Source organism: Teleopsis dalmanni, chromosome 1 (assembly GCF_002237135.1).
Source record: "Teleopsis dalmanni isolate 2A chromosome 1, ASM223713v2, whole genome shotgun sequence".
Taxonomy (NCBI): domain Eukaryota; kingdom Metazoa; phylum Arthropoda; class Insecta; order Diptera; family Diopsidae; genus Teleopsis; species Teleopsis dalmanni.
In genome coordinates this window covers 120,133,589-120,153,495 of record NC_051846.1, presented here as the reverse complement: position 1 = coordinate 120,153,495, position 19,907 = coordinate 120,133,589, and the positions used below count along the sequence as shown (strand labels likewise).

At 36.1% G+C, this 19,907-nt stretch overlaps 3 protein-coding genes across 3 annotated transcripts; 1 reads left to right on the top strand and 2 right to left on the bottom strand.

Moving 5' to 3' along the window:
- Positions 1-13,995: 13,995 nt before the first annotated feature.
- On the bottom strand, positions 13,996-14,421 carry LOC119665780. The gene has a single exon (XM_038075025.1). The coding sequence runs from the start codon at positions 14,419-14,421 to the stop codon at positions 13,996-13,998; it is 426 nt and encodes a 141-aa protein (XP_037930953.1).
- A 1,758-nt stretch (positions 14,422-16,179) lies between these two features.
- Positions 16,180-16,698, bottom strand: LOC119665779. The gene has a single exon (XM_038075024.1). It carries the CDS (start codon positions 16,696-16,698, stop codon positions 16,180-16,182), a length of 519 nt encoding a protein of 172 aa, XP_037930952.1.
- A 909-nt stretch (positions 16,699-17,607) lies between these two features.
- LOC119665778 lies at positions 17,608-19,017 on the top strand. Its single transcript, XM_038075023.1, has 2 exons — positions 17,608-17,614; positions 18,212-19,017. Exons 1-2 carry the CDS (start codon positions 17,608-17,610, stop codon positions 19,015-19,017), a joined length of 813 nt encoding a protein of 270 aa, XP_037930951.1.
- Positions 19,018-19,907: the final 890 nt, after the last annotated feature.

The window sequence follows — 19,907 nt, the reverse complement described above, 5'->3', positions numbered from 1 at the left end:
GTAATTTTCTTAGAAGAACTATTAAAAAATCAAGAAGACTGTGCAAATTTTTTAGATGATATTATTATAACCGCTTCTAGTACCGAAGAACATATCAAACGTGTAAAAAATGTATTAACAATTTTAAAAGAAAATGGAATTGGGTGTAAAAAAGAAAAGTGTTTATTTTTACAAGAAAAAATTGTGTATTTGGGACGTCAAATAACAGCTTCCGGCATTCTACCCGAAGAATCCGGTGTAAAAGTGGTAAAAGAACTTAAAACTCCCAACAATTTAAAAGAAGTTGAATCCTTCATGTGAAAAATAAATTACTATCACAATTTTATCCCAAATTATTCTCAAATTGCCGTGCCGACTAATATGTTCCCTTGTAAAGATGTACCTTTTTGTTGGGGTACGAACAAAATCGCGCATTTATGCAATTAAAAAATATTATTATAAAGGCTACTGAATTAACACATTATCGGGAAGATTTACAATTACACGTTGGTGCTGATGCGTCATCATATGGAATTGGTGCCGTATTATCTCACATTTTGGCCAATGGTTCTGAAAAACCAATTGCTTTTGCGTCAAAAAAATTGGATCAGCATCAATTAAAGTGTAGTCAGATAGAAAAAGAAGCTCTCACTATAGTTTTGCAGTTTAACCCAAAGTTCCATCAGTATATATATGGACGAAAGTTTATTCTAGTAGCTGATCACAAACTATTAGTAAGTCTTTTCCATCAAAATATACAACTGCCAGTTCTGACTGCCAATCGCCTTCAGCAATGAGCTATTATTTTAATGAGATACCAACATGATATAAAGTATCGTAGTACTAAAGAACACGCAAAGGCTGATACACTATCTTGACTGCCATTGGGATCAGATGAGGACTTTGATAAGCTGAAGTGGTGTAATAATGTACAAGACATAAAATTGGCAATAAACCGTAAACAAATACAAAAACATGCAGCGAGTGATTATCTATATATTGTCTATATTATCTATACACTGGGGCTTGGTAAAAATGAAGCAATTACCACTTCAACATTGCTGGTGGGTCAGCAAAGATAAGATAGCGAACGAGAACCAGCAAGTGTACTACTTGTTGTACAAATTGTGTTAGCCCCAAAAAAAACATATGCCGATACCTGAAGCACCATGAGATCGCATCCATACAGACTTCGCTAGACCTGTTTTCAATGCAATGTAGCTTATTTGTGTGGATACTTTTTAGCTATTTCCATATATTATTCGTAATATATGGTACAACTTTCGCTAATACAATTTTAGCTTTGAAATCAATTTTCGCAATTGAAGGTCTTTTCAAATGCATCGTCAGCAATAATGAGCCGCAATTAACGTAAGAAATGTTTAAAACGTTTTGCTATAAAAATGATGTCAAACACATTACGACAGCCCCTTTCCATTCCATCTATCCAAACGGACACGCAGAACGTTTCGTACGCACATTCAAGAAATCTGTAAACAAGAATATCGAGGATAAACAATCAATTAATGAAACTGTGATAAAATTTTTCTCATCTTATCAGTTTTTACCTAGCTCAGAAGGAAAGTCACCAGCTGAAATTTTACATTGTCGTGCTGTTTGCACATTTGTGAGCCAAATATCCGAACCTTTTGGAAATTATACGGAAAACCATAGCTTGGCAAGAAATAAATACAATATCTTTAGTACTATGTATTTACGAAATTTCTCAAGTGAATCAAAACATATAAAAGGTAAAACAACTAGGGAGGAAAGTATACATCGTTCAAACAGCAACTTCCAGAGTCTAAAAAGTCAGTTGTAATCCTTCAAACGCATTCGAAGAGCTACGTCGAAGTACGCGTCCTCGAAATCCTATACAGGGGTATCAACCTGAAAACTTTGAATTTTCCTTATTTAAATTAAAAATTGAATTGAAAATTGAAAATAATTAAGTAAATTAATGATATATTGTATGTAATTAATAAATTTTAAAAATTCTAAACTTAGGGAGAAGAAATATTATAACTATTGTAAGTAATTCAACAAAATGAAATTATTTTCCGAAAAATCAATTAGAAAAAATTAAAGTATTAAAATATTTTTTTTTTTAAAAACAATTTTGTTATTTTTTTTTAAATACGGGCTTATTGGTCAACAGTTAAATAATGATCTTTTAAAAAATATTTATTTGTTTTTAAAGATTTTATTTTTGCCAATATTTCGACTATAATCTATAGTCATCATCAGCACAATAAAAATGATTTAATTTTGAAATAATAAAAAAATTAAAAGTTTACAAATAATTTAAACATTTTTCTTTATATTAAACTAAAAATTAATCAAAAATCTCATTAGAACAATAAAATAATTCACAAAAATAAAAATAACACCAAATTTGTTGTGTCAACATTGTGTTTGCAATTTCTTATTTTTAACGGGGCAGTGTTTGGGTTTTTCTGTTTGTTATAATATTCTGCAAAAACTGTTCAGTTTCTTTGTTATTTAATAAAGTAGAGTGTTTTAAGTGAAGGAATAACTAGAATGCACGTGAATAAATATGCCAGGTAAAAGAACAAATTCGAATAATATTGAATTAGTATGTTATAATTACTACCTCGGTAAATCTGCTAAGAAATAAAGTCTAATGTTTAATATTAGGTTAAGAACAATTTATAACATCATAAACACAGCAGAAAATGAGGATTGCATTAGTTTAAAACCGTATTAAACCATTGTCTGATCGCCATATAAGAAGAGTATTGCGAATAATTGATAAAAATCCTTGAATTTCCTTACAATCATTGGCATTAAGTCTGGAGAAGCAATTTAATATTGTTGTTAGTCATAAGGCAATAAAAAAAGTGCTATTACAAAACATTTATTCTTCGAAAGTTACACGTAATACACCGTCGTTAATTTTTCAAAAAATTGAAAAATGATTTCAGTTTGCTAGCACACATTTAAAATATATTTCAGAGTACTAAGATGATGTGATTTTCTGGGACATTATGCTTTATTATCATGCTTGTGTGGGTCCTGCATTATAATAAACTTATTATTTTTTTTTTATTATTTTAAAATTAAATCATTTTTATTGTGTATTTAATAAACATTTGTAACATTTTTTCGTTTTGCAAACACAATGTTGATAAACTGTATATAGGAAAAATATGTTCATCCTCTTCCGGATTTCTCGAAGGTGTTTTTATACACCTCAGCACAGTGTTGTATATCGCTTTTGAAGTTCAGGCTTGTGTCACTAGGAGTTTGGAGTATCTATAACATCTCTAAGAAAAAGCGTTTTTGTTTATTTTTTTTTTTGGTGTAATACCTTAATATTATCAAGGTCTGGCTCATGTTTTAATGTAATACAGTGTGATGCCAGTGCACTGTAAAATATTAAAAACAGTTAACCAGTTACTTGGATCCTTAGTTTCACACTATTAGTTATAATTTTTTTATACCAAACTAACAAAAAAATATTACAAAATTTTACCACGTATATGCAAAAAAACCCATGAGGCTTTTTAAGCAAATCACGTGAGTTAACAAAACCATCCAGTCAGAGCAATCATTTAATTAAATCGGGTTACTTCAGTGACGACTGCTCTAGGTTGCGGAGGTGTGCGGCGCACACATTAACATAATTTACAAAATATCATATAAAATATATAATTTCAGTAATATATCTTTACATCGTATTCATATAATTTATTACATATACAAATATATATATTTAAAGATAAAAGTTTCAGCAAACACAATTAAACAGAGTTCGGAATGTGGTGCACAAAATCGCACTCTGCACTGTGCGAGTGGAAATTATTTTTAAAATATACACACGCACATTTGTGGTGTTAAGAAAAAATACGCACGCACTCAAATTTGTTCAAATTTCACATCGCAAAAGCGATGGTTGTGCACACAGATTCGTGCACACACATTTGTGCAGATTCGTGCACACACATTCCCACTAGAGAAGGTCTACGACGGAGGGGAAGCATACGTAAAAAATACAGTGAATGGAATAACGTTTTTCAGCTGTTATTTACCCCCCAGTCTATCAATCGAAGAATACAAACAAAGACTGGACAATATTGTTAGCAACGCTAAAAATATGAAGCCGATAGTGATTGCCGGTGACTTCAATGCCTGGGCCATTGAATGGGGCTCAACATTGACAAACCCCAGGGGAGAGTGCCTACTAGAAGCATTGGCCACCCTGGATGTAGTATTACTGAACTGCGGCCAAAAGGATACATTCACAAGGAACGGTAGAAGCTCTAAGATTGATTTGACATTTATCAGCGATCCACTAGCTAATTCAACTGAGTGGTCATGTATTTCATATTCGAAATACATGACCGCGCAGCAAGAACCATTCCTGCGGTAGCCACTCTAAATCCGCTATGGAAGGAGTTAACTTTGGACAAAGAAGCTTTTAAGCTCTCAATGGACGACATCCACCTAACTGGCAGTGCGAATGATAAAGCAATACAACTGATGCGCTGCATAACAAATTCATGTAACGCATCTATGGCAAAGAAAGGCCGGCGGAATGGCAGACAACATGTGTATTGGTGGACTGACCAAATTTCCGAACTGAGAAGAAAATGCAAACATGCGCGACGCCTATGTCAAAGAGCAAGGGGTCGTGAAAATTTTATAGCGCACCAAGAAGCCTATAAAACATCGAGAACTGACCTAAAAAAGGCGATATCGAATAGCAAGGCAAGATGCTTCAAGGAAATGTGTGAGGAGGTCGAGAATAACCCCTGGGGACTAGGATATAAAGTGGTTATGAAAAAATTATATAGCTACCGTCCACCAGTTACAACAGACGCAGCTAAGCTACAAGCAATAGTTAAAGGTCTTTTCCCGCAGAGAGCTGATATAACCTATACAGTACAAGATAGTGAGCCACAGAATGAAATACCTGAGGTTAGCAGGCAAGAATTGGAAGTGGTATGCAAAGGTTTGAACATTCCCCCAGATATGGAAAATACAAAGGTTGGTGCTTATACCAAAGGGCAATAACGTACAAGATGCATCAGGCTACCGCCCGCTATGTATGATTGATACGGCCGGTAAACTTTTGGAAAAGATAATTAGCCGAAGACTAGAAGAAGCCTTGAATGGCAATGGTTTATCAGATAGACAATTTAGTTTTCGGAAGGCACGCTCCACAATAGAGGCCGTGGAGGCAGTCATAGCCATAGCAAAAGATGCCATTAAAGGAGACCGTTGGCTCGAAGGAGACGAAGAATACTGTGTCATCATTACATTAGACGTTAAAAACGCATTTAACTCAGCGGACTGGGACACTGTTCTAGCAGCACTTCAAGCGAAAGACGTTCCAAAGTACCTAGTAGAATTAATCGTTGACTATTTTAAAGAGAGAGTGCTTTTGTATTACACAGACAGAGGCACAAAGACATACCAAGTAACAGCAGGGGTACCACAGGGCTCGGTACTGGGTCCAATATTGTGGAACATTATGTATGACGGAGTGTTGAGACTTGAGCTCCCAGAAGGCGCAGAAATAATTGGATTTGCTGATGACATCGCGCTGGTGGTAAAAGGGAAACATATAGAAAAGATACAATCAACATGCAACGATGCGGTCGCTATGGTAAGGAGCTGGATCACAAGTGTAGGCCTCAAACTTGCTGATCATAAAACTGAAGTCCTTCTTGTAAGCAGCAGGAAAAAGATTGAGTACATTACAATAACTGTTGGCAATGAGCGAGTCACATCAAAACAAGCAATCAAGTATCTTGGAGTAATGATTGACAATAGACTCACCTTCAAAGAACATTTACGATATGTTGCTGCAAAATGTGCGAAAACAACGTGTGCACTATCGCGAATAATGCCCAATATAGGTGGACCTAGACAACAGAAGAAGCAGTTACTCACAAATGTAGTTAAGTCTATTGCTATATATGCGGCTCCCGTATGGGCAGATGCAATGAATAAAAAGACGTACAGATCAGGAGTAGACGCAGCCTACAGATGCGCTCTCAGAGTTGTTTCCGCATTCCGTACAGTATCTACTGACGCGGCCATGGTTATTGCCGGAATGATGCCACTACAGCAGGAAGCAGAAATTGAAAAGGAAAAGCATGTAGCAAAAAGAATTGGGGTTACAAACTTTAATCAGCTCAATGAAGAAGCATTGAATAAGTGGCAACAGAGTTGGGATATATCCACAAAAGGAAGATGGACGCATTGGCTCATTCCGAAGATAAGTGATTGGACCAACAGAAAGCATGGGCAGGTGAACTACTACCTAACCCAGATGTTAACTGGACACGGCTGCTTCAGAGCATATCTTTTTAAGTTCAAACATGACGAAGACGACACGTGCCCAGCATGTCTATATACAAAAGAAACGGTGAAACATGTGTTCTTTGATTGCCCGAGATATGAGAGCCACCGCAGCTCCTTGGCAAGAGCAACCAGAGAGCAGGTCACACCTGATAACATCATCCAACTGATGTTAAAGTCAACAGAAATCTGGAACCTGGTGTGTATTTTTGCGAAAGAAATCACAGAAGAACAGAGAGCAGCAGAGAGAACTAGAAGAACAGTAAGAGATGACAGCAATCGCTGAATCACCACCCTCCGAAGTAGTGCTTAAAGGTGGTTCCGGAGGGATTTATGGTTAGAAGAGACACCGTGTTAGGATGAGGTTTAGTACGTAGGCGCAAATATCAAGCAAAAGAGTAAGTCTTGGTTGCGAATCGTGCATGCTGGTAGTACGGGCTACCAGTATCTTTTGAAGATTCCACATCCCTTAGCTCGTATAGCTTAAAAAAAAAAAAACATTTGTGCTGTGCGACTGACTTATAAAAATGTGCACAATCAGATGTGTGAGAAAATTTTAATTCGCACCGCACTGTGCGAAACAAAATTCTCTTCGCACACGAGTGTGCTTTTCTAATATTACGAATGCACAAATGTGCACAAATATGCGATTTTGCGCTTGCACCCAAGGTTGAAAAAAATTACACGAATTTTACAATTTTGTTTGAAATAGAAAATATTATTTTGTTGCAAATTTTGAAATATTTGATATTTACGTTCGTTGAGATCGCAACTTATGTTAAAAATTAAATAAATTAACAAATATTTAAAATAATTATTTTTGTTAAGTATTTATAAAGTTAACTAAAAATTATAACTGTCTTAACCTTATTTGTATTTTAACTTAAAATATTAGTTTTTTGTATATTACTTCCCAACTTTTGTGCATTTTTAAATGCAAATTTAGTAAGTGAACTTAAAGTATTTGTTTGGTAAGTTTTGCAAGAAATAAAAACATATTTTAGGAAGATTTTTTTATTCCCTAAAAATATTTTATTTATTTTATTTATAATATTAAGTGCATTAAGTACATGCTTTTTATTGCACTATCTTAAAAACTAACTTAAAAGCTAACAAGATATTTATTCAAGTACAATTTATTTTGAAAATTACAAATAGTAGAACAAATAATAAAATTGAGTTAAAAAATACAATTTTGCTATAAATTCAAATTGAATATTATTATATAATAAAAAGGAAGTATAAAAATTAAACTAAAATTAACATTTAATTTAAAATAAAAATAATATATTAAATAAGTTCAGTTAACAATAACTTTTTAAAAACTCTTAAATCACATGCATTTCGGGTTGAACTTGGTAAAGCGTTCCATAATCGAATTGAATGAATAAAGAAAAACCTAGTGGTAGCAACAAAATTAAATTTTGGAATTATGAAAAGAAGAGATCTTGTGGAAATATGTATTTACATAGGTAGAATATCTAACTTTTATTAAAATACACGAAAGATTAGGAAAATATTTGCTCAAACAGGTAGCGGGATGCTTAAATTTGCTAATGTGAACTTAAAAAACATGAAAAGGAAATAAAATTTTTAACTCTAAAATTCAAAGCAATTAGTTTCCACAGAAATTTGTGAATGAATACTGAAAAGATATCAGTAGCTTAGATGCTAATGATAGAATTGAGTACAGACGAAACGTCGACTCAATAGATCTTGAAGAAGAGAAGCTCCAATTGAAGTGCGTGAATTTTTGGATTCATTTTAAAGAAAAACAAGCAGTTTGCTAGTTTAAATCCTTTATTTGAATGAATAGTATATCTGCAATTTACCTCTTAAATACCAATGGTAAATTGCCGATATACAATAAATTAACAATGCAAAATCAATAATTAAAATTAATCAATTATAAATTGCAATTTACACAAAAAATAATAATAATAAAATAGCAAAAATAATAATTAAAATAATTTATAAAATGCAAATCACACAAAAATAATATAATTGGTAAATTAAAATGCAAAATCAATTCCAAAAAATAATAATAATTATATGTGAAAAAGGTTCTAAAACAACGTGGAGTTCATTTGCTGATTTTGCAAAATGTAGTTCATAGCGAATTGTTTTGAACTGCATTGTTACGAAAGAAGAAGTCAACGAACCGGTCAGCCTTGGCATTGTTTTCGGTTAGGAAAAAAATGCAAGTCTATCATATAGTTCGTTGACTTGTTAACACACTGCCCCCGTTGAATTAGAAGAATTCAAGGCATGTATAATAATGTAGGTATATAACAATAATAATCATAATAAAAATATTATTCTTCAATGTTGATTGTGAAATTCTGAGGGCTTCTTGGTGCCGGAGAGGGATGTTGAGATTTGCATCGTCTATAGCGGCATCCTACTACAATTAATTCACCATTAGTAATGGTGAATATTGTGTTTGTTGAAGTTCGTCGGTGCCTCTGATGCCAAGGCTTCTCGTAGGTGCTTTATTTCATTCAGGCTGGCGGTGTATTCGGCTGGATTATATGAAATTTTTGGCAGTTTGTGTGTTGAATGAGGCAATGGTTGTTGTAGTTGATAGCTGGTTGCATCTTTATTGTGAAACAAGTCCATTTCACATTTTCCTATTTCGGTGTTTGCTCGATAAATTGGGTGTTGTTGATAGCATAGATAGATGTTGTTGCTGACCTCATGACCTCATGACAACCGACCAACTTTTTATTCATAGGATACAGTTGTTCCTTATGCAAATTTATTCCGATAAATCTTGTTAAAGGTTTAATGATGACAAGTGTCCCATTTATTGCAGCTGGACTTAGTGTTAATTGGAACAATTCAAATGTTTCAGAATCTACTAATGGCAGTAGTAACGAAAACACAACCTGTGTATCCGTCTTCAACAGCTTGAGTTCAATGAGTCGAAAATACTCCAAGATGCTGTTATCTTCTATTGGAAGTTGTAGATTTTGCGACAAGTGTGTCTGAATGGTTTGCAGTTCCTTTCGAAACTGATCAGTGGATATGAGTAGAGGATTAATCTTGCCATGATGACCATCGGTGATTGCGTCTATTAAAGCCTCTTGTTGCATTTGGTAGTTATGAGTTAACGTTATTACTTGCAACGCCAATGAAGTAAATGTATGATATAATGCACTTTTGTCGAGTGCATTACTGACATTATGGATGGTTGACGTTATCAACTTTATTTGTGCATCTAAGTCAGTGAATTTCCGTTTTGAGGCGTCATGAGTTTATTTCAAGATGTTTAGTGTTGCGTCCAAAACTGATGTGTGGTTTTTAAACAATTTGTTAAAGTATTCTTCGTTGTCGTAGATTTGGCTCAAATGGTGTTTCATCCCTGTTTCATAATTTGAGTCTGTTAAGGAATGCAACTTTGCATTATTTACATTGCAACCCATCATGTTATGTTTAACTTATTTCTTACTTTTTGTATTCTTACTTTTTGTATTTTTACTTCTTCTCTATAAGCTTACTTAAGGTAAGACTTGTTTTTTGATTTCACCTGCGCCAAGATAGGTTATGGGCCAACGTGTTCGAAATTAGAGTTGAAATTAAAAGTATTAAAAAGGTAAATATAAAACCTAAAGTCGTTTGTCGACAGTATTAGAAAGGTGATAGGTGAATTGATAAAATTAAAATCAATAATGAATCACATGGCAGTAGAGAAGCTTAAAGGGGACAATTATGGTCCATGGTCCATTCAAATGAGGACCTTATTAATAACGCAGGATTTATGGGATGTAACAAGTACACCAAAAGATGACAGTGTGAAAGACTGGGAAAGAAATGACGCTAAAGCTCTTGCTTATATAAATTTAAGCATACAAAGTTCAGAACTGTTACACATAAAAAACTGTAAAACGGCATTTGAGGCATGGAATGTCTTACGAAACATGTATAATGCGAGTGGACCCGCAAGAAAAGTCTCTTTATTAAAAAGACTAATCAAATTTAACTTCAGCAGCTCGGAAAAATATTTACCGCAGTGAAATGAATTTTGTAACATTGCGGATTCATTAACAGCGATAGGTGTATATCTTGAAAAGGAATTACTATCTATCTTACTATTATGCAGTCTTCCAAGCAATATGGAAAACTTTGCAGTTGCCAAAGGTACTACAGCTATTTCATAGCAACATATGTGGCCCAATACGGAGATCATCTCATGGTGGAGCAAAATATTTTATTACATTTATGGACGATTTTTCTAGATACCTGCATGTCGATTTTATTTCTAAAAAATCGGATGCTTTAAAGTCTTTTGAATCATTCATGAATATTGTAGAAAGACAAAGAGGTCAAAAAATAAAACGTTTACGCACCGATAATGGCTTAGAATTTGCAAATAAAGATTTTAATGAATTGCTCAATAAACATGGTATTGTGCACGAAACCACAGTAAGTTATACTCCTTAACAAAATGGTGTTGCGGAACGTATCAATAGAACACTGATGGAGATGGCAAGATGTCTTTTGAATTCAACTGTCGTACCAAAAAATTTTTGGGCAGAGGCCATTAATACTGCTGCTTATATTAGAAATCGGTCTGTGACAAAAGTATTAAATAATAAAACTCCGTACGAATGTTGGTTCGACAGAAAACCAAGTGTCAAATATTTTAAAATTTTCGGTTGCAAAGCTATCGTACTAAATAAACGTCAGAGAGAGTCTAAGCTCGAATCTAAAGGTGAAGAAATGGTATTCGTCGGTTACGCATCAAATTCAAAAGGATATAGATTATATAATCCTAAAAATTGGAAATTAGTAATCGCTCGTGATGTAATATTTTTGGAAAACCAAAAATCAAAGGCCGTGTTTAACGAAGAAAACAGTGACAATGAAGAATTGTTCGAATTACTGGACAAAATGGTTGAAAAAAATAAAAAATGTGACCAATTTGTCGCTGAACGTAAAAATGTAAAGCAAGATCCTGAGAATAAATTTAAAGACATCGAATATGAAAACAACGCGTTTGAAAGTGCAGACAGTGACGATTCAGAAAGCAACAATGAAGGTTCTGTGTTAAGTAATAAAACTGGAGAACTCATTTGGAATTCGAAAAGATTAAGACCTAAAGCACATAGAATTCAAAGCTTACAAAACACCAAAGAGGTGAGTGCCGATGAAACAACGGACGTCATTAATATAGTATGTGAAGTTACAAAATCTTTGCAAGAGGCAGTACATTCAGATGATCATATGAAATGGAAAGCTGCGATGCAAATGGAATACAACGCAGTCACTAAGAATAACACTTGGACCTTAGTAGACCGTCCCATGGGCAGTAATATGTAGGTTCAAGATGGGTTTTCACAATCAAATATAATCCTGATGGAACCGGAAAAAAATATAAGGCTCGCTTAGTGACACAAGAATGCACAAAGAAGTTTGAGTTAGACTACACAGATACTTGCAAGGGCATTCTTCTTTTCGTTTAATATTAGCTCTTGCGGTACAGTACAAACTATTTATAAAACATTTCGATGTAGTATCAGCTTACTTGAATGGAGATTTAGCAGAAGATGTCTATATGAAGCAACCTGATGGATTTATAAATGAAAAATCTCCACATCAGGTATGTAAATTAAATAAAGCTATTTATGGACTGAAACAAATGAAAATTGGAATGAAACGATTAATTCAATTTTGACTTCTATTGGGTTTAAACGTTGCAAAACAGATAATTGTATCTACAGAATGATTGGGGAATCACTAATATCTTTAATATCTATATATGTTGATGATATTATTCTCGCTAGTTCATGTGAAAAAATAATGCAGAAAACATTCCAGCAGCTACAACATTGTGTTGAAATAGTAGGTCGAGGTCCTATTAAAAATTATTTGGGAATGGAAATCACAAGAGAAAGACAGTTAGACGAAATCAGAATACATCATAATTATTTTACGATGGAACTTCTTAAAGCAAATAATATGCATGATTGCAAAGGAGTGCAAACCCCATTTGCTAAAGGTACAGTGTTGGAAAAATGTTGTGTTGAAAACTGCACAGGTGGAGATATTAAAAGGTATCAATCACTAATTGGGAGCTTGAATTATTAAGCCGTAGTATCAAGTATCCCCACCAAGACCACTTTATACCTGCAAAACGAGTACTCAGATATCTGCGAGCAAACCCTAAGGGTATATTAACTTATAAACTTAATAGTCAGGGATTAGTTTGTTTTTCAGATGCCGATTGGGCTGCAGATACTACTGATCGTCGTTCTTATAGTGGATTTACAATTTTTCTCGGTGAAAATCTCATAGCATGGGAATCGAGGAAACAAAGTGTGGTAACACTTAGCACCATGGAGGCAAATATATAGCTATGTGTTTGGAAGTCAAAGAGGTGTGTTTCATCAGAGGTCCATTGCGAGAAATAGGTTTTAAAAACTTAGAAAACGAAGCAATAACAATATTCAGTGATAATCAAAGTTCGTTATTTGCTGTGAAAAATCCCGCTCTTTATAAAAGAAGTAAACATGTCGACATAAAATATCACTATATTCGAGACAAACACATAACAGGAGAAATAAACGTCCAATATATTTCATCAAGCGAAAATGTTGCTGATATCTTTACTAAAGGTCTTTGTGCTGACAGACATTTAAAATTAGTAGATATGTTAAAAATGAATTTTTGATTTTGATATTAAACAAACTTGATGGTTTGAGATGCAATTTGTTAAGGAATGCAACTTTGCATTATTTACATTGCAACCCATCATGTTATGTTTAACTTATTTCTTACTTTTTGTATTCTTACTTTTTGTATTTTTACTTCTTTTCTAATAAAGCTTATTTAAGGTAAGACGTGTTTTTTGATTTCACCTGCGCCAACAGAGTCTAATACGCCAAACAAGGAATTAGCTACATTTCCAATAATATTTATTGGTTCCCGTTTTAGTCTTGCAATAGGGGATCTGAGTAGACCATTTTCCATTTCAATGTCGCTGTGCCAGTGGTCACAAAATGTTGCAAGTTTGTCGCATGCAAATTGGCCGCCGCTTTGATGACAAATGTTATCAAGGGCTGCTGTGGTCGACCTAATCGAATCCCAGGCACTCCAAAAAGATGATAAATTGTAGTATACTACAATGTTCCACTGACTTGATATGATTTTGGTAGCTCCGATGTTTTCGAAATAAAATCCAGGTTTGGCAAATTGTTCGACGATTGGGCTGCATTGGAATGCAGTCACAAAACAGGCCATTAAAGCTGTTAGCAGAACTTTCCTATGCTGAGTCGTCGCCGCTTTTTTGGGGTACTATCTTGGACATTTGGCGTAGGGGCCTCGGTTGTTGCTTCATTTAATCATATTGGTTTTTCGGATGTGTTTTGCTCGACTGGTTCGCTTGTATCGATCGGCAGTAGTGCTAATCAATGAATTGCCAGTTTTAGTATGCCATGTTTGGTACGCACATTAGCTACACGAATTTTTCCATTTGGGCCTATGAAGGTTTCTACTACTCTTCCCAACGGCCACTGAAGTGACGGTGTATTATCTTCATGAATTAGAACCATTTGACTTACTTTGACATTGAGATCGATGCTGTAAATCACTTAAGTACTCTGACCGCCATCTATGGCAGAAGTCTTCTTTAATATTGATAATGCGCTCATATCTTTTTTTAAATTTAAGTGTAGAGTCTTTGCGTCAACATGTTGCAGTGAGGGGATCACCGATTAAGATATGCCCAGCAGTTATGGCAGTTAGGTCGTTAGCATCTGATGACGTCGGAGTTAGTGGTTTCGAATTCCAAATCGCTTCGATTTCTATTATGAGTGTTTCTAACTCTTCATATGTAACACTGCCGTTCGATGCACTTCGTTTAAATAGATTTTTTGCTGACTTAACGGCAGCTTCCCACAATCCACCGAAGTGTGGGGCTTGTGGTGGGATGAACTTAAAATCGATATTGTACGAACAGCAAACACCCTGTATTTTTTCTTGGCTTCTTTCATCGAACACAGCATTTTTTAGTTCAGCGAGTTCCTTATTGGCTCCAACGAAATTAGTGGCATTGTCACAATATATTTTCCGGCGCACCCCTCTTCTTCCAATGAAACGTTTTAATGCCATGATGAATGCGTCAGTTGTAAGATCTGTAATTACCTCCATATGTATAGCCTTTGTTGCAAAGCAACAAAATATGGCGACGTAGCTTTTTGTTGGACGTTTTCACCTAATACGATAATGAGTCCATATTGGACCCCAAAAGTCAGCTCCTGAGTTTATAAATGCTCGTGCTGGTTCAACGCGATCAGTTGGCAAATTTCCCATGATTTGATTCAGTAATGTCGGTTTTGCCTTAGTGCAGATAACGCATTTATGAATAATAGTTCTTGCTGACATCTTTCTTTTCAATGGCCAGTACTGCTGTCATTAGTCCTTGTGGTCCAATATGTTTGTTGCGAACGTGAGTCTCTTGCATTAAGAGTTTTGTTAATGGACAATCTAGTAGCAAGACTGGGTGCTTCGTCTCAAATGAAAATGAGAAAGATTGAAGCCGTCCGCCAACTCTTAGAAGACCTTGTTGATCAATGAATGGAGACAAACCCTTAATTGTACTAGTTTTGCTGACTTCTAAGCCCTTGCGAAGTAAATTTGTTTCTTCTGGTAATCCCTTGACAAGCACGTGTCAATTCTACACTGGATAAGTGACATACGCTTTGTTCCAATGATGCCACGCGATAGTATGTCGGCAGAATTATCCTTAGATCTAACATGTCGCCACTGTCCCTTGTTGATATTTTCGAGAATTTTTGTAACCCTATTTGCCACGAATGCTTAGTAGGAGGCTGCCGATGAGTTGATCCATGCTAGCACAATTTCCGAGTCTGTCCATAAATGTGTTGTGGTATCTGTCAACTCCATGCAATTGTTTACCTTAGCTAATAATTGTGCTGTTAGTAGAGCGGCGCATAGTTCTAACTTTAGGGTTGTTAATTTCTTAATTGGGGCTAATCTCGATTTAGTGCAAAGGAGGCGGACAATCACTTGTCCGTGCTGCGTAATGGAACGTAGATAAATTACTCCACCGTAAGCTCGTTCTGAAGCATCGGCGAAAGCATGTATTTGCGTTGATTTTGGAATCTCGTTTCCAAAAAGATGACGTGGCTGCTTTATGTTGTTGAGACACCTTAAACTTTCCATGAAACGCACTCATTGACAAGTTAGCTCGTTTGACAATTCTTCGTCCCAATCAAGTTTCAGCGTCCACAAGTGTTGCAAAAATAATTAAGCTTCTACTGTGACTGGACTAACGAGCCCAAGCGGATCGAAAATCCTAGAAATGTCGGATGATATACTTCATTTAACATATTTGACGTGTTCGTTTTTGTAATTTGTATCTTAAAATCATCTGTTGTTGGGATTCACACTTGCTTCAATGTCTTAATGTGACCGTATTCCATCGTGTTGAAGTCTAGTTGTACAGCTATGTCGGATGGGTGCAACCTATCAATTAGTTTTGGATGATTGCCGCACCATTTGCGAAGCTTAAAGCCACCCTTGTGCAATAGTTTTATAAGTTCGTTTCGTGCATGTAATGCTTCAGACATACTGTTGAACCCTGTCATGACGTCATTTACGCAAAAATCTCTTTTGACGATAGCTGCAGCTGTCGGGTGCCCACTTTCTTCAATTTGAGCCAACCGTTGCAAGCATTTTGTGGCAAGATACGGTACTGACGATGTCCCATAAGTTACGGTATTAAGTTGATAAGTTCGAAGAGGCTCATTGTCCTGGTTTCTGCATAAAATTAGTTGGAATCGACGGTCATCTTGGTCCATCATAATTTGGCGATACATTTTCTCAATATCGGCCGTGAAAACGAATTTATATAATCGAAAAGTTCTCTAGTCGAAGAACTCCATGGTGAGGTAAAAAATAACATGGATGGATTATATCATCTCGGTTGATCTCACTCATATTCCCCAGGTTGATGTACTCTTCCATAAATTTATTGTATTTTGTTTTGAATTTAGGGTCTCCGTTGAGACGTTTTTCTACAGCGAAAAAACGTTGCTGTGTTAATCTTTGCGAATAGCCTAAAGAAATGTCTTCTCCTTTGAATGGTAATTTCACAACGAATCTTCCATCAGTTGATCTTGCCACAGATCGATTAAAGTGTTCCTCGCATTGCTGTTCTTCAAGTGTTTGATCCGACGAACCTTGCTGTATCTCCTCTAGTTCCCAAAACTTGTGCAGGTCGAGTTCTACATTATTTCTAAGAACATCGCAGATCGATGCAGAAGAAGAAGACCCAGAAATACGACCACTGACCATCCATCCAAACATAGTTTTTTGTAACATTGAATAATTATTTCCTAACGAAATTCTCCTTGGCAGAACCATGTCGTTGTATAGTTCAACGCCAATAAGTATGTCTACTGGACCTGGTTTGTTGAATTGGGCATTAGCCAACACAACTCCTCTGATATAGCACAATTTGATGTACCCAATTCAATTGCAGGCTTATTTGCAACTATTGTTGGCAACATATAAGCTTCTATTTCAGTTTTGTAGTTGGTTACACTAGATGATATAAGTACGTAGACTCTTTTTTTGAGCACTTGTTTTTCTGACCGACGCCACTAAGATTCAGCGAGCTTGATAATTGAGTTAGCCCAAGTTTTCGTGCTGCTCGTTCTGTTATAAGGTTCACTTGTAAGCCTGAATCCAGTAATGCACGCATCTTGCATTCCACGCTCTAAGAATTCAGAACCGTCATTACTACAGTTCCTAGTAAACCATAAGATTTCTGCAACTCTGCGGGTCTACTTGTTATAAGCGTAGCTGCTGCATGGCCACGTGATTGGTGTGAATCGTTATTTCGCGATGAATCAGCAGTGACCTGAGACTTGCCGTTGGCAGCATAAAGTTCATGTAAAGTTGTATGATGCCTTCTTTTGCATTTCAAACAACCCTGAGATGTGCATTTTGTTGAAAAATGGCCCGAGAGCAAGCAATTTACGCAACGTTTGGCACTGAGAATCATATTACTGCGGATTTCCGGAGGATTTTTCAAGTAATTTTTACAAGTGGAAGTTTTATGATCTCCCTTGCATGCTAAACATTTTAACATTCCATTCGTAGTATTTAAACACGCCTTGTTAATGTTCTTACCTCCAATTGCCTCTAATGCTTGGAAGCGAAGTTCTAAAAACTCCAGAAATTCACTTAAATGTTGAATTCTTCGTGGATCCTTCACGAAGGATCTGTTCATACAAGCTGTATGTTATTGGATCCAATTTCTTCGTCAAAATGAAAAGTAATATTGGATCCCAGTTTTCGATGTTAATTTCAAGATTTTTAAGTCCAAGAATACACTCAGAAGTTGTATCATGGAGTCGTTTGATAGCGTCAGAGCTATCAGATGTTATAATTTGTTGAGAAATAAGTTTTGCAATAAAGGCATTCACAAGAAGCCGTTTATTGTCGTAGCGTTGGCAAAGTAAACTCCAGGCACTACTAAAATTATCCTCAGATACTGTAAAATGAGCAATTAGACGTGCTGCTTCTCCGTCCATATTCGATTTTAGATAAAACATTTTTGGACAATCTATCTTAATCGGTGGAGACGTAAAACATCTTCCGTTAAATAACTTTATTTCTAGAGACCTAACAGCGGTCCTTGTCGAAGTTCCAACATTAGGAGGGGTGACAGACATTGTCGTGGCCTCTGCCTACTTCCCAGGTGATGAAAATGCAGTTCCACCAACGGAAGTCCAGCAGCTGATTAGCTTCTGCAGGTCCATTGGGCGGCAGCTAATCTTGGGCTGCGATGCAAAAGCTCACCATACGGTGTGGGGGAGCAGCGATATTAACAAAAGGGGTGAGTACCTATTAGAATATATCATATCAGCAGGTTTGAATATAGCTAACAAAGGTAATAAACCCACATTTATTAACGCAATTAGAGAAAAGGTACTAGATCTCACTCTATGCACCAGAGGTATTGAGGAATCTACATGGAATTGGCATGTGTCGGACGAAGTGTCCCTCTCTGACCATCAACATATTAGGTTTGAAATTCCCGGTATATCCGCACAGCAAGAAAAAGTTTACCGACCCAGAAAAACCGATTGGCACAGGTACAGGGACTTAGTGTGTTCCGCAAACTTTTCCATAGCTCGGCCTTTACAAACTGTAGAAGAGTTAGAGTTAGCCGCTAACCACTTAGGTGAGGTATTACTAACCTCCTTTCATAACAGCACGGTTGCAGGCAATGCTACAATTTTGGGTAAGGTTTCTTGGTGGAACTCGCAACTAGCTAATAAGCGCAAATTAGTAAGGAGCTTATTCAATAGAGCAAAACGCTCAGGTACTTGGGAAGAATATAAAATTGCACTCACTGACTACAATAAATCAATCAGACAGTCCAAACGGACTAGCTGGCGAAGCCACTGTGAAAGTATTGAGAAGCTGCCCGAGGCTGCCAGACTACACAAGGCATTAACTAAGGTCAAAAATAACGAAGTAGGCCTTCTAAAAAAACCCGATGGATCCTTCACCACTGGCCGTGAAGATACCCTTGAGTTTCTGTTGCAAACACACTTCCCTGGCTCTTTAATCGGAGCATCAACATCAAAATCAAACAGAGAAGTAACTGCTCCTACACGTCAGGAAGACGCACTTTCTGGTGTTATCTTTGACAAGGACAAGGTGAAATGAGCGATCAGCTCATTCCTACCATTCAAGGCGCCTGGTGGTGACGGTATCTTTCCTGCTTTATTGCAGAATTGTACTGATATCATTCTAGACCCATTAATCAAACTCTTTAGGGCATGTTTCATTATGGGTTACATCCCTCACTCCTGGAGAGGTGTAAATGTGATCTTTATTCCCAAATTGGGTAATAAACCCATGGACCAGCCAAAGTCCTACAGACCAATTAGTCTTACTTTCTTCTTACTGAAAACTGTCGAAAGGCTAATTGATCTGCACATACGGGAAAAAATGGGACAAACGGTTCCTCTCCACCCCACACAATATGCCTACTCAAAAGGCAAATCTACGGAGGTCGCGCTGTATCACTTGGTCAGCAAAATTCAAAGCACCTTTCAATCTAAAGAAATTGCCTTATGTGCATTTCTGGATGTAGAAGGTGCTTTTGACAATACATCTTATGAGTCCATATCCAGTACATTGGCCCGGAAAGATATAGACTCCTGTACAATAACGTGGATAGATAGGATGTTACGTGACAGGAACATATCTACCAAGTTAGGTAATACCACCGTTAGCATTAGTGCCGTACGGGGATGCCCCCAGGGTGGGGTTCTCTCACCATTGTTATGGACGTTGGTAGTAGACGATCTACTAGTCAAACTGGAACAATCTGGCTACCATACCATAGGTTATGCAGATGACTTGGCAATCATAGTTTGCGGTAAATATGAGGCCACAGTTACTGACGTAATGCAGGCGGCCTTACACAAAGTTTCGAGCTGGTGTATAAAAGAAGGCCTAAGTATTAACCCAAAAAAAGCAGTAATTGTACCATTTTCCAGAAGGTACAAACTGAATTTAGGGTCCCTATCTATAAAAGATACGGCTATTGA

Coding starts and splice junctions, on each gene's coding strand:
- LOC119665780 (XM_038075025.1), bottom strand. CDS start 14,421: ATGGCATTAAAACGTTTCATTGGAAGAAGAGGGGTGCGCCGGAAAATA.
- LOC119665779 (XM_038075024.1), bottom strand. CDS start 16,698: ATGGTTCTGCCAAGGAGAATTTCGTTAGGAAATAATTATTCAATGTTA.